General features: G+C 39.9%; 1 protein-coding gene across 3 annotated transcripts; it reads left to right on the top strand.

Annotated features, from left to right (window-relative positions):
* The first annotated feature begins 52 nt into the window (after positions 1–52).
* On the top strand, positions 53–9,466 carry MITD1 (microtubule interacting and trafficking domain containing 1). 3 transcript variants are annotated; one of them, XM_008008150.3, is made up of 7 exons: positions 55–286; positions 4,690–4,791; positions 7,084–7,220; positions 7,301–7,387; positions 8,078–8,193; positions 9,119–9,179; positions 9,259–9,466. In XM_008008150.3, exons 1-7 carry the CDS (start codon positions 136–138, stop codon positions 9,352–9,354), a joined length of 750 nt encoding a protein of 249 aa, XP_008006341.3. In that variant the 5' UTR covers positions 55–135; the 3' UTR covers positions 9,355–9,466. The 3 variants fall into 3 exon arrangements, with proteins under 3 accessions (XP_037860128.2, XP_008006341.3, XP_037860129.1); XM_038004201.2 differs by lacking the exon at positions 55–286 and adding an exon at positions 3,159–3,634; XM_038004200.2 differs by lacking the exon at positions 7,301–7,387 and having other exon boundaries at positions 53–286.
* The last annotated feature ends 5,419 nt before the right edge of the window (positions 9,467–14,885 follow it).

Here is a 14,885-nt window from a genome sequence, read left to right as displayed (position 1 = left end):
CGAAATCCCTCCCCCTCAGGCAAGTCCCTAGAAAGAGAGCGCAGGCGCCTAGGTGTCACATGACCGCTTCCCGGAAGCGCAGCAGACCCCGCTTCACTTCAGCCTGGGTTGAGGTGGAGGAGAATTCCCGGAATTATGGCGAAGTCCGGGCTGGGGCAGGATCCTCAGAGCACAGCTGCAGCCACTGTGCTCAAGCGGGCGGTAGAACTAGATTCGGAGTCGCGGTATCCGCAGGCTCTGGTGTGTTACCAAGAGGGGATTGATCTGCTCCTGCAGGTTCTGAAAGGTGAGCAATGAGGCAAGGCGGGGAGGACCTGAGGAAAAGGGGCAGGTTCCTGCTGTGTCTGGGGTGAAGCGAATGAGTTAAAAACGATTCTTCCGCACCACGAAGAAGCAGTTAAATACAGAAGGTGGGATATTCTACAGGACACCTGGGCCGCTTTCCTTTAGATCTTTAGTAGATTGATGTCATCTAGAAAAGGTGGGGAGGCTACTAGTCTAGATTTTAAAAGACTTAAGAGATATAACCCAGTGTAATATATAAGCTTTGAGAGGACCTGGGTTTGTAAGAACTTTGAAAGACATTTTTGGATCTAGTAGAAAAGTTTGAATATAGATTGGGTGACATTAAAATTATTTTCTTAGGCAATATGATTTTTTTTTCCGAAAACTATCCTAAATTTTTAGAGATGCAGACCAAAGTGTTTTAGAAAGAGATGCTATGATGTCTTTAGTTAATTTTCCTTAAGCAAAAATTTTTTAAAAATCGAAGCTCTATTTGAGCAAAAATGCTAACTTAAAAAATCTAGGTGATGGGTAATAAGGGTGTTTATTATACGATTATTTAAAATTTTCTGTTTAAACATTTGCATTTAAAGCAAGCCAAAGTAAAATTATGTAGCGGCAGAAGAAAAGTTTTTCTTAAACGGATGAAGTGCGGTGTGAGAAATGCCCAGGGTTGTGGAGGGGACAGTGAGACTTTTCCTATCACTTAGTTATTCAATGTTGAGAAATACCCAAATATTCCTTAACACCCAGCACAACGCTGGCTCACAGTAGACACTCAATATTTATGTATTAAATTGATAAGATCAACTCCTGCTCCCCAACCCACTGACACTCCCAGTCTGAACTAAGCTCCCTCTGTGCTTTCTAGTTTAAGCTTCTTATAATTAAAGTGTTACCGAAGCTTTGAGGCAGCAGAGGGAAGCCCTTCCTGGTTTGGTGCTTTGGTCAGAACTATAAACTCTACCTTGCCTGAGGCGTTATTTGATGATAATGATGACAGTGACAACAGCACTAAGCGTAGCTATCACGTTTCGGTGCTGAGTGCCAGGCATTGCAGAGAACATTAAAAGTATGATCTCGTTTCATCCGTACCAATTGCCCTATCAAGTAGGAGTTGATGGTGTTCTCGCTTTACAGCATAAAAAATATTGTTCGCTTTCAAGTTCTGCCACTAGGAGGTGGTAGAGTCACAGTCAGAGCCCAAGGCCTGTGTATACTGAATCCCAGAAGAGAGATGGTGTACTGTGTTGGTCAGGTGGAACACTGCTCAAGTTTTGGCTGCACCAGGAATCTGAAGCAGGAAAATCACAGTTCTTCTCTAGCGTGCTTCACTGATCCCGTAGAGGTTACATGTAACATGACATAGATGGGTTAAGACCAAAATGCAAATAGCGCTAATACAGGCAATAGGTGCCAGGAGAGAGATATCCATAGATAGGCACAATGAGGATTTCAACAGTTAAAGGTCATGGGAGGGTGGAAAGGTAGAGGTGGAGTTTGATTGGGGCTTTGGAGGAAAAAGAATTTCAGAAGTCAGAAATTCATCTAAGAGTCTTCAAATTCCTGTGCTGTCTTACCAAATAAGTGGTTTGGTTGAGCACGTGTCTGAAGAGGAAGAGTGAGAAGTAAAGTTTAAAGGTAGATAGGGGCTTGGATCACATTGTGAATGCCTTGACTACCAGGAGATTCTAACTCATTCCACAGGCAAGGAGAAACCATTTAAGGTTTTTACAAAGGAGTAATACAATTGGAGTTGTATTTCAGGGCTTGTCTCTTTCAGAAATGTGCTCTTTTCTCACAGATACTTATTTGCATGGCACACTCTCTCCTATTCCAGGCCTTTACACAAATATCACCCTCTTTGTGAGGTTTTCCGAGACCTCCAGTGTAAAATTATAACCCCATCCCAGCACTCCCTGTCCTCCGTTATTTTATTTGATAGCACTTATCTCAATCTAATATACATGTTTTACCAACTTATTTTTATTGTTCTCTTTCTTCCTACTTGAACAATAGAGGAGAATTGTGTCTGTTGTATTAACTGCTGTATCCACAGCACTTAGAACAGTGCCTGGCATGTCGTTAGTTCTCAATAAATATTTCTTGAATAAAGGACTGAATCTGGCAAGGATGTAAAGTAGATATTAACCTGTAGAGACTGAAGTTAAGCAGACCAATTAAGGAGCTCCTGCTGGAATCAAAGTAAGAGGTGAGTATAGCCATTATAGAAAACAGTATGGAGATTCCTCAAAAAATTAAAAAGAGAACTACCATATCATCCGTCAATCCCATTACTGGGTATACATCCAAAGGAAATGAAATCATTACGTTGAAGAGATATTTACACTCCTATGCTTACTGCAGCACTATTCATAATAGCCAAGATAGGGAATCAATCCAAGTGTCTATCAGCAGATGAATAGATAAAGAAAATGTAGTACATATATACAGTGAAGTACTGTTCAGCCATAAAAATTGAAATCCTGTCATTTGTGACATGGACAAACTTGTAGGAAATTAAGTGAAATTAGCCAGACACAGAAGGACAAATACCACATGATCTCACTCATGTGGAATCTGAAAAAGTCGATGTACAAGTAGAGAGTAGAATAGTGGTTACCAGAAGCTGGGAAGGGCAGGGGGTAGGAGGAATGGGGAGAGGTTGGTCAAAGGGTATAAAATTACAGTTAGATGCCAGGCACAGTGGCTCATGCCTGTAATCCCAGTACTTTGGGAGGCCGAGGTGGGCAGATCACTTGAGGTCAGGAGTTCGAGACCAGCCTCGCCAACATGGTGAAACCCTGTCTCTCTTAAAAAAAAAAAAAAAAAAAAAAAAATACAGTTAAATAAGAGGAATAAATTCCGGTGTCTTATTACACAATAGGGTGACTATAGTTAATAATGTGTTGTATGTTTCAACGTAGCTAGAATGAAGGATTTTCAAGGTTCTTACCACAAAGAAACTAAATATTTGAGATGACAGATAGGCTAATTACCCTGATTTGATCATTACCTTTACCAAGTGGTTAAAGTTAATATCATCAGTAGTAAGACACATAAACATCACGTACCCACCAAGCAAGGTACATCACTTCTGTGATTGTCTTGCCAAAAAATGCATAAACCAAGTCTAATCATGAGCAAACATCAGACTGTCCAAACCGAGAGACATTCTGCAAAAATAACTGACCGATGTTATTCCTAAATGTCAAGGTCATAGAAGGCAGAGAAAGATTAAGGAACTAACACAGATTGGAGGAGACTAAGGACACATAACTAAATGCAATATGGAATCCGGACCAGAAAACACTTTCCTTAGTGGAAAAATTGGTGAAATTCAAATAAGGTTTGTAGATGAGTTCATAGTATTGTTTCAGCATTAATTTCCTAGCTCTGATATGTGTAGTATGGCTTGTAATAAGTTAACTTTAGGAGAATCCAGGTGAAGGAGCTATCTGTACCATTTTTGCAACTTTTCTGTAAATATAAAATTAAAATGTTTTTTAAATGAGAGATTAAAATGAAATTATTGGCTGGGCACTGTGACTCACGCCTGTAATCCCAGCACTTTAGGAGGCCAAGGTGGGTGGATCACCTGAGGTCAGGAGTTGGAGACTAGCCTGACCAAAACATGGTGAAACCCCATCTCTACTAAAAATACAAAAACTAGACAGGCATGGTGGTGGGTGCCTGTAGTCCCAGCTACTCAGGAGGCTAAGAGGAGAATTGCTTGAACAGGGAGGTGGAGTCTGCAGACCACCGAGATCGTGCCACTGCACTACAGCCTGGGCGACAGAACGAGACTCCATCTCAAAATAAACAAAAAATGAAATTATTATGGAAAATATAAGCGATGTTGAAAGGAAAGAAGGGAAGGAACAAGCAGTGATTTGTTGACTGATTTGGGAGGATGGGTGCTTGGAGTAAAACTTGATGATCATGTATATTCAAAAATAACATTTTTGTGGTAGCTGGAAAAATATGCATTATATAATGGGGAGGTCTGGAAGAGTAGCTGGTTTTGTGGAAGATAAATATTTTTTGCTATCTTTTAATTATGCAAAAACTTCAACCTTGTGGGTAATTAGGATAAAATAGTGCTCAGACATGAGTTTGACATGTAATGAGCCACCTTTCATCCCACCAGATTTGGTGTCCCAGAGATGAGACATAGTGTCAAGCGTTCCCACTCCCAAACCAAGCTGCATCACATGCTTCGTGTAAATATGAAGGTCTTGGATGTTCAAGCCACATTTGAGCTTATCGTGTGTATTTGAGGACTGAGGCAAATCATACTAAAGGATAGGATATTTGTAGAAAACTTGAGAAACTGAAAACAGTGCCCAAATTAACTAGAAAAATTGTTTTGATACTTGCTAATATATATTTTTAAATTTGTAGGTACCAAAGATAATACTAAGAGATGTAATCTCAGAGAAAAAATTTCCAACTACATGGACAGAGCGGAAAACATAAAGAAGTACGTGGAGCAAGAAAAAGAAGGTAAAGAAGCTGTTTTAGAAAACATCTGTGAACAACTACGATCGTCCATTCACCCAGTGTTCCTGGCTCCTGCCCTTTGGAGCTCTGTGTGGTCTGGACCAGTGGTCCCTGGGAGCTTACAGGATTTAATCTGCATTTCCACTCCCATATAGGAGTTGTTCTTAATTGTTTGTTTGTTTGTTTTAGTTGGGGGTGGGAATGTCAGATATCCCTTTGACCTTTGAACATCCGATGAAAGCTATACATACTGGAGAATGTTACATGCCATTTTTTAAGGGGTTCACAAATCCGTATGAAGCTTATGTGTGGACCCTGTGTTAAGAAATACTACAGAGGAATACTGAATGTAAATTGTGTATTTTATTTGTATTTCCCTTTATGAAATGACCAAAATCATGAAAGAAGCTAAAGAAACTCCTGGGATTTCCCTCAGATTTTGTTGTGAATCAAAACACCTCAGGAGTTAAGCATTCCTAATGATTAGAGGTCAGACAGGTATTGTTCCCTATTGATTATTAGTTCCCTACTCCTAAGCATCCAGTTTACAAATGTCTGCAAATGGCCATTTCCACCCTTACCTGAGTGCATACTTGCTGCTTTCTATAGCCAAAGGTACTGCTGCCCTGAAAAGCCACTGCCCCCAGGCCCTAGCTTTTCTTCTTTCTATACCCCTTTCCCCATCTCTTCCTGCTATTCTGTATTAGTACATACCCTGGGGATCCCCCACTGAGCTCCTTTGTTCAGTACGAATAAAATTGTGTTTCCTTCACCCCAATTTGAAATTTAGAATGAAATTTTGCTCCAAAACATTGATGAAATATAGTACCTTCAGCATTGTGGTTTTGAGTACATGGAATTAAATTAACCTCTCTATGTGGCTATCTTGGCTTAAAAAACGAGGCATAGTTGCCAACATTATCTCTGTGGAAATATTTGGAATAGAATCCAAACTACTGATTTTTAAACAAAGTGTAAAGTATAATTTAGGGGCTACCATATAATTTAGGGACTAGCATTAGGGGTCATTTTTTTTTTTTTTTTTGAGACGGAGTCTCACTCTGTCGCCCAGGCTGGAGTGCAGCAGCACGATCTCGGCTCATTGCAACCTCTGCCTCCTGGGTTCAAGCAACTCTTCTGTCTCAGCCTCCCGAGTAGCTGGGACTACAGGCACCCGCCACCACGCCTGGCTCATTTTTGTATTTTTAGTAGAGTCGAGGTTTTGCCATATTGGTCAGGCTGGTCTCTTAACTCCTGACCTCAGGTGATCCTCCCACCTCGGCCTCCCAAAGTGCTGAGTTTACAAGTGTGAGCCACTGCGCCCAGCCAGGGGTCATATTTTTTTAAAACCTTAAAGGTTTCTGATAACTTTTCAGTGTTCATTTTGAATTAACAAAAGCAATAATCTATCTAATAGATCCTGTGACATCCCCATCTTTAGCTTGGGTTATTAAGACGTACTATAAATTTGTTTAAAACTCTACACGTGCCAAGAAAGACTTCGAAGCTCCATAGTATATTGTATTCATGTTTTTTCTTTTTTCTTTTTTTTTCAGGCAGAGTCTTGCTCTGTTGCCTAGGCTGGAGTGCAGTGGTACAATCTCAGCTCACTGTAACCTCCACCTCCTGGGTTCAAGTGATTCTCCTGCCTCAGCCTCCCAAGTAGTTGGGACTACAGGCGCCTGACATCATCCCTGGCTACTTTTTATAATTTTAGTAGAGGTGGGGTTTCACCATGTTGGCCAGGCTGGTCTCGAACTCCTGACCTCAAATGATCTACCTACCTCGGCTTCCCAAAATGCTGGGATTACAGGCGTGAGCCACCACGCCCTGCCCTGCATTCATGTTTAATACTCACTTTAGTTATTAGATTACAAGACATAAAAAGACAAGTCTGAAGAGAAGGACCAGAGAGCCACTGAGTTACAGTATGTGGTGCTACCCATGGTGACAGAAGTTATTGGATACCTTTATACATACACTACTCCCTTCAGCAAACTGCCTGGTCTATAGGATCCGGCTCAAGGACCTGTTCCAGGAAACCTCTGGATTTTCACCCCTGCCTAGCCTCTGTGAAGGCAGAAATCACTAATGTAATGGTTTGCCTTAAATACGTTTGTATGTGTAACATCCTGCAATGTGTATGATATTTAGTAGGCATTCAATAAGTATTTGCTGAATGAATAAGTGAAAAAAATTAATGTGTATCTGATGCTGATTAATCACTATATATAAAATATAAAATGTGTAAAAAAAATGGTCACTGGTTTTACTGTTGAAGCCTGTGTTTTATAGATGGAAAATATCACAAGCAAATTAAAATAGAAGAGAACGCAACAGGCTTCAGTTACGAGTCACTTTTTCGCGAATATCTTAATGAGACAGTGACCGAAGTTTGGATAGAAGATCCTTATATCAGACATACTCATCAGGTATGTGAATGTACTAAAATATAATGAAATATTATATTCAATGCACTAAGTTAGTAATAATCCATTCTAATGTCTTTTAGCTGTATAACTTTCTTCGATTTTGTGAGCTGCTTATTAAGAGACCATGTAAAGTAAAAACTATTCACCTTCTCACCTCTCTGGACGAAGTAGGTACCTGAAAGCACTTACTCTTTCTTATTAACTTTATTCAGTTACAAGATGTAGTTCCGTCAAGGAAAACACAGATGCAGTGCTTCAGTTAGATTTATTTCCTTGGGAATTAACTTATTATCTAACAGTATGCACAGCATGTCATGAAAAAATGTTACTGATTTTAGGATGCTGATTTTGTATTTGGCCACTTTGCTAAATGCGCTTATTCAAATAGTTTGTTAGTTTAGTCTCATGGATATTCTAGGAGGCAATCACACTGTCTGCACTATGGACAATTTTGTTGCTTTACCAATTATTATATCTGGGGGTTGGTAGCATGATGTGGTAGTGGGTATCTCTATCTTGATTTTGACTTAAAATAGGAATGCTTCTAAATAATTATGACTTCTACGATTGATTTCAAAAGAAGTCAGCTCCACCTGGATGACTAAAACTATTCCAAACTACATTTAAGGAGACAGGATGGAGTTATGTCCACATTAGAAAAGAAAATTATTTTGATAAAAACAATTGCTCTTTAAACTACCTCACATTGTTTAGTTGCTTCTTTGAGATAGTAGGCATTGAAACGAGTATAGAACATTTCCATCTTAATCCACCTATGATATAGATTGTATAGCTTAGGGATAGTTTAAGATAACAATAATATCTGAGGCAGATAATCGTATTTTTGCAATTAACAGGGCACTGAGCAAGTGCAGCAAAGTAGGGGCCTGCAAGAAATAGAAGAGTCACTCAGGAGTCATGGAGTGCTGTTGGAAGTGCAGTACTCTTCTTCAATACATGACCGAGAAATTAGGTTAGTCCACAATAATGTTTTAATTTTTATGCAGTTGATATATACTTAAAAAATTTTTAAAATGTTTTATATAATTGCATATATTTAAATATTTATTTATAAATATTTAAAATTAAAAAAAAACTCCATTTAGTAATTTTTCACTTTTGAGAAGGAAAAAAAACACTTGGCTTGCTTTTGGACAAAGTAAGCCAAGTGTTTTGTGTATGAGTTTAATATTTCCTAATGGAGTAATATTTACATATTCTGTGTCATAGAGAAAAAGAGAATACTTTTCTGTCTACTCAACTGTATATATAGTGTTACGATATTAGGATAATTTATTTTCTGGTGAACTTAATATTTACTGTGGCTTTACTTCTTATGGGTTATTAAATATTCTAGTATGCATGACAATTTGCTGAGTCTATAAGAAAACAGAATATGTGGTTATTTTAGTGATATCTTCCTTTTGTTTAGCACAGTGGTTATATGTTTATAGCAAGGGCGCTCAGTTTTAATAAAAACTTAATCACAAACTAAATATGCCAAACAGATGAAAATGCAGCTGCTGTAGTTAAAGCAGAGGTCAGGGCCCTGGGCTCCTCCTGCACATTCCCCATCTCTAGCTAGGGGAACTCTTGAAACACCACCAGTTGCCCTGAATACACTTTGCCACCACTTGTTAGCAGAACACGAAAAAGTTTTATCAACAAGCTGAAATTCAAGGTTAAACTATCAGATAATTAAATCAATTGATTGTTTCTATGACTGTTTTCATTTTGGACACAGCTCATAACGAACCCCAGGTTTGATTCAACTCAAGCCACTGGAGGAAGTGGTTTGCTTTGTTGGGGGAAATTTTGCTGACACTTAATACACTACAGCTTTATTAATAGTCTGACTTTAATGTCTTGAATATGATACTATATACTAATTTCAATAGGTTCAACAATGGATGGATGATTAAGATTGGAAGGGGACTTGATTATTTTAAGAAACCACAGGTAGGATATAATCTTATGAGTAAATGTGTAGCACTGTTTTTGTATCATTTTTAATGATACTCTTTTCTTCTCTTCTTAGAGTCGTTTTTCTCTTGGATATTGTGATTTTGATTTAAGACCATGTCATGAAACAACAGTGGACATTTTTCATAAGAAACATACAAAAAATATATGATGGGCAGTAGCCTAATTTGTATTATGTCTACTTTATGTGAATATTGGATTTTTTTTAAAAGATCACTTTTATAATATATGAATTTAACAATAAACTTTTATATTTCTACTAATTTATGGATCCATCATTTGGTTGTGGGAAAAATCCTAAATATTTTTGTAAATATGTTACTCAGTAGATTTACGTTTCTTTCAAGTAATACAGCTAATTTAAACATGTTACCAGCTTTTCTGTTACTTGGCTGCGGGAGCATGTCAACAAATAATGAGCCTTTATTAGGAAGATGAATTAGATCTTTTTTTTATTTTTTTTTTTTTTTGAGACGGAGTCTTGCTCTGTCGCCCAGGTTGGAGTGCAGTGGCCGGATCTCAGCTCACTGCAAGCTCCGCCTCCCAGGTTCACGCCATTCTCCTGCCTCAGCCTCCCGAGTAGCTGGTACTACAGGCACCCGCCACCTCGCCCGGCTAGTTTTTTTGTATTTTTTAGTAGAGACGGGGTTTCACCGGGTTAGCAAGGATGGTCTCGATCTCCTGACCTCGTGATCCGCCCGCCTCGGCCTCCCAAAGTGCTGGGATTACAGGCTTGAGCCACCGCGCCCGGCCGAATTAGATCTTAATTTTGCCTGTGGGAGTTTTGAGTCTAGGAGGGAAAGACACCATGGATTAGAGTGCTTTTAAAGAGACAGATGGAGCTTGGGCAACCTGTTTCTGCAAAAAAAGAAAAAAAAGCCGGGCATGGTGGCACGTGCCTATAGTCCTAGCTACTTGGGAGGCTGAGGTGAAAGGATCACTTGAGCTTAGGAGGTCCAGGCTGCAGTGAGCTGAGATTGCACCACTGCACTCTAGCCTGGGTGACAGAGCCAGACCCTGTCTCAAAAAAGAAAAAAAAAAAAAAAAAGACAGATGGGCTTGGGGTCTAATAAACAGGAAAGTAAAATGTTAATTTTGTTACAATTAAGATAACTGTCACCGGGCGCGGTGGCTCAAGCCTGTAATCCCAGCACTTTGGGAGGCCCAGACGGGCAGATCACGAGGTCAGGAGATCGAGACCATCCTGGCTAACACGGTGAAACCCTGTCTCTACTAAAAATACAAAAATTATCCGGGCGTGGTAGCGGGCGCCTGTAGTCCCAGCTACTCGGGAGGCTGAGGCAGGAGAATGGCGTAAACCCGGGAGGCAGAGCTTGCAGTGAGCTGAGATCTGGCCACTGCACTCCAGCCTGGGCAACAGAGCAAGACTCCATCTCAAAAAAAAGATAACTGTCTTTGGTAAACGTTTACCATCATGCAGTTGTGCAATATTACCTAACTCCATAGAGGCAAATCCACCTATTCAGTTATCCAAATGCATTTTGCAGCTTACTCACTTTGGCTGGCACATTTGTAAAGCCTTGCAGCTTAGAATCAACTGTTCTGGGTGAGTTTTCATCCAGATGCCAGTTGTGTGGTTGGAGACAGAATAGATTCCATGGAGACAGGCTGGAAGAGGGGTTGTATGCTAGAGGTAGCGAGTAGTCCACAGCTCAAAGAACATGCTGGCTAGGCACAGTGGCTCACGCCTGTAATCTCAGCACTTTGGGAGGTGGAGGCAGGTGGATCACCTAAGTCAGGAGTTTGAGACCAGCCTGACTAACATGGAGAAACCCTGTGTTTACTTAAAATACAAAATTAGCTGGCCGTGGTGGCACATGCCTGTAATTCCAACTACTCGGGAGGCTGAGGCAGGAGAATTGCTTGAACCCTGGAGGCGGAGGCTGCAGTGAGCGGAGATTGTGCCATTGCACTCCAGCCTGGGCAACAAGAGTAAAACTCCATCTCAAAACAAACAAACAAATGAACAAAAAAACCCAGCTAAGCTAACATATGTAAGAGGAAAACTATAGTACCAGTGTTCAGTATTGGAGAGTGCACATACAAATGTCACATCTGAGGACTATACAGAGTTAAATGGTGTAGAGGACCGAAGGTAGAGACATGGGAACAAGGTTGGACAGAGTGGTCTTGGGCAAGCCTTGGAGACTATGTTTTCCTTTTGTGAGACAGTTGGTAGGTACAAGATGGCATAAAAGGCCAGGAAGGGCTTCCAGAACAGTTCTTGATTTTTTTTTTTTTTTAATGTTTTCAGGTTCAAGTGCTGATAATACTGAATCTGAAAAATTTTAGACTCAAACTAATTTGCTAAGCTTTATCATATGGAAGTTCAGGGTCTCAGGAAAACACTTGAACAAGTGTTGGTCTGATCCAAAGTTCCTTTCTGCAGAGTATCTTAGTTTATCTTGCCTGGTACCTGATGCCATGTGGAAATGGAGTAGCTCTTAATTAAGGTAAGAACATGTGTTAGGCCTCTTTACCTTCATGTTAAAATAACAATTCCGATTTCTAAAGCATATCAATCTGTTACTATGGAGAATTAGCAATCCACAACCCTGTGCAATTAACTTTTATCCAACTTCTGTAAAAATCCTGGCTAAGACATAGTGATATTTAAAGAAAAGAGTCTACAGACATGCTATCCATTCTAGACATTTGGAGTTCTATCCCAAGATCTAATTAGGGCACCAGAAGCCTACCAGGTACAGCTTAAATATATCAGGAAATGTATAAGAACTATGTGAACAGCTGTAAGCTTTATGGAAGGATATAAAAGAAAATTAGGGGAACTAGAAAGACAAATTGTATTCCTGAATGGGAAGACTTAATGTCAGTTCTAACTTAATTTATAAATTAAACAACAAAAGAGTAACACCAGGAGACTTACTTGACCAGCTATAAAGACATAGCTACAATAATTTTCTTAAAAATGTAGGGGCATAGGCACGGGCAAATAAATCAGTGGGACAGAATAAAAGAGTCCAGAAACACATTTGAAAGAGAGAAATCGAATGTATATGTGTGAGTATTTAATATATAGTAAAGGTGACATTTTGAGTTAGTGGAGAAAGAACTCAACAAATGGTTGGAAAAAAATAACATTAAGGCCTCTGTCTTACTCCGCATAAAGAAATTTTTCTATAATGACATTGACATCATATAAAGAAATAATTCTAAATGTATTACAGAGCTAATTAATGAAAAATGTATATACATATATTTTAAAACCCCACTTAATGAACCGAGTATAACAGAAAGCCCCTGAACTGTTAAGAGCAAAAGACTTGGTCATGTAAATATACAAAACTTGAGTAAAAAGGAAACATAAACTAAGTTAAAAAAAAAAATGAGAGATCAAATTTATAAAATTATAAAGAGTCAGTATTCCTAATATATAAGGATGATGGCCAGATTTTTGGCAGTGACCTTGACCTGACCTCCTTTAGCCTCCACAAGGACTTGGGCCTTAGAGCAGTCTCTCCTGCTGTACTGCATCGTTCCTATCAGTACACACATCTCGAGCCAGATGCCACCCTATTTTTTCGTTCTTCATGAAAAACTTCTTGAAAGAGTGCTCTCTGTTTTGTTTTGTTTTCTTATTTCCTCACCACCTATTCACTTTAACTCACTTCAGTCTGGCTACTGCCCCAATTACTCCACTGACATCGTTTTTGCTAAGGTCAACAGTGATCTCTATATCACCATATTCAATGGGCACTTTTTTTGTTTTTTTTTTTTTTTTTGAGATGGAGTCTCGCTCTGTCGCCCAGGCTGGAGTGCAGTGGCCGGATCTCAGCTCACTGCAAGCTCCGCCTCCTGGGTTTACCCCATTCTCCTGCCTCAGCCTCCCGAGTAGCTGGGACTACATTAGCTGGTACTACAGGCACCCGCCACCTCGCCCGGCTAGTTTTTTGTATTTTTTAGTAGAGACGGGGTTTCACCATGTTAGCCAGGATGGCCTTGATCTCCTGACCTCGTGATCCGCCCGTCTCGGCCTCCCAAAGTGCTGGGATTACAGGCGTGAGCCACTGCACCCGGCCTCAATGGGCACTTTTAAACTCTCATATCATGTGACCTTTCAGAAGCACTTGACCCAGTTGGCTACTCCCTTCTTAGAACTCTTGACTTTCATGAAACATACTTTCTTCCTCCATTCTTATATTTTAAATACTGAAGTTCTCCCAAGCTAGGTACTAGGTGGTAACCTTTTTTTTTTTTTTATTCACACTCTTTCCCTGATTACACAGTAAGTGTTCTTAGTAAAAAGCAATGAAAACTGCTCCTACCTGATATAAGCAAAAAAGGGGTTTATTACAAGAAGAGTAGGTAGTTAAGCTATAGACTGAGACATAGAGGTTTTGGAGTGAAAAATCACATCTAGAATCACTACCCAGAACTAATCAGATGACACTCCTGCTGACACTGATGCAAAGGCTGGATGCAGTAGCCTGCATCACTGACATCACTGGCATGGAGACTACCACTGCCAGCCTCACTGCCTTCATGACCCCAGAAATTCAGGCCCCTGTCGCTACTTCCAGAGAAGGGTTCTCATCATTCCAGATGTTCTGCATCACTACTGTCGAATTCAAAGTATGGAGCAGTTGCATCTGATTGGCACAGCTTAAGTCATGTGCCCACGCCTGTGCTTCGAGGAAGGCCAGAAAAGAGTATAGTAAACTTTTGTTTCCACAGAAGGAAGTAGGCTCTACCTCCTACGAGGTGGAGAGGTCCCCAAACATATAAGGGGACTCAGATGCTGAATATTTAATAGTTTAAAATGTAAACTTTAGATGAATTATAAAAGTCCAAAATTACTCATTCTCATGACTTGAAGTACTATTTACATGCCGTTAGCCCTCAAATTTATAAATTAGGCCAAGACTTCTCCTTGGAGTTCTTATTCAACTGCCTATGACATCTCAGAAGCACACAAACATTTCACACATAATATACCCCAACCAAACTTTTCATATATACTCCCCTACTCCCCACATATACTCTCATCCATCCAATCTCAAATAAGAAATCTAGGAGTAAAGGCCAGGTGCAGTGGCTCACACCTGTAATCTCAGGACTCTGGGAGGCTGAGGCAGGGAGATCACCTGAGGTCAGGAATTCAAGAACACCCTGGCCAACATAGTGAAACCTGTCTCCACTCAAAATACAAAAATTACCCAGGTGTGGTGGTGCAGCTACTTGGGAGGCTGAGGCGGGAGGATCACTTGAACCCAGGAGGCAGAGGTTGCGGTGAACTGAGATCATACCTCTGCACTCCAGCCTAGGTGACAGAATAAGACTCTGTCAAAAAAAAAAAAAGACTATATATGTATATACACATGCCATTCTGACTCCTCGCTCATGCCCATATGCAAACATTCAGAAAGTTCTGGGGAAACAACTGCAAAACATATCTTGAGTCCATCTGTTTCAGGGGTTACTTGGCCAGATTTCCAATTTGGAACTCAAAGCCCTTAACACCCTTTGCCTGATGATATCCTCTCTCTGGAGAAACAAATGGTATTACTGCACCAAAGCACATCATATCAGGATTTTTAACCTTTCTCAAAAAATAATTTTCACATGTGGCAACAAGTGCGATATGCTGATGAGTAATCTCTTCAAAGTTGTGTTTACTTGGTATTTAATATTGCTTTTACA

This window comes from Chlorocebus sabaeus, chromosome 14 (assembly GCF_047675955.1).
Source record: "Chlorocebus sabaeus isolate Y175 chromosome 14, mChlSab1.0.hap1, whole genome shotgun sequence".
Lineage (NCBI taxonomy): Eukaryota > Metazoa > Chordata > Mammalia > Primates > Cercopithecidae > Chlorocebus > Chlorocebus sabaeus.
This window is presented reverse-complemented; position numbering and strand designations above follow the sequence as displayed.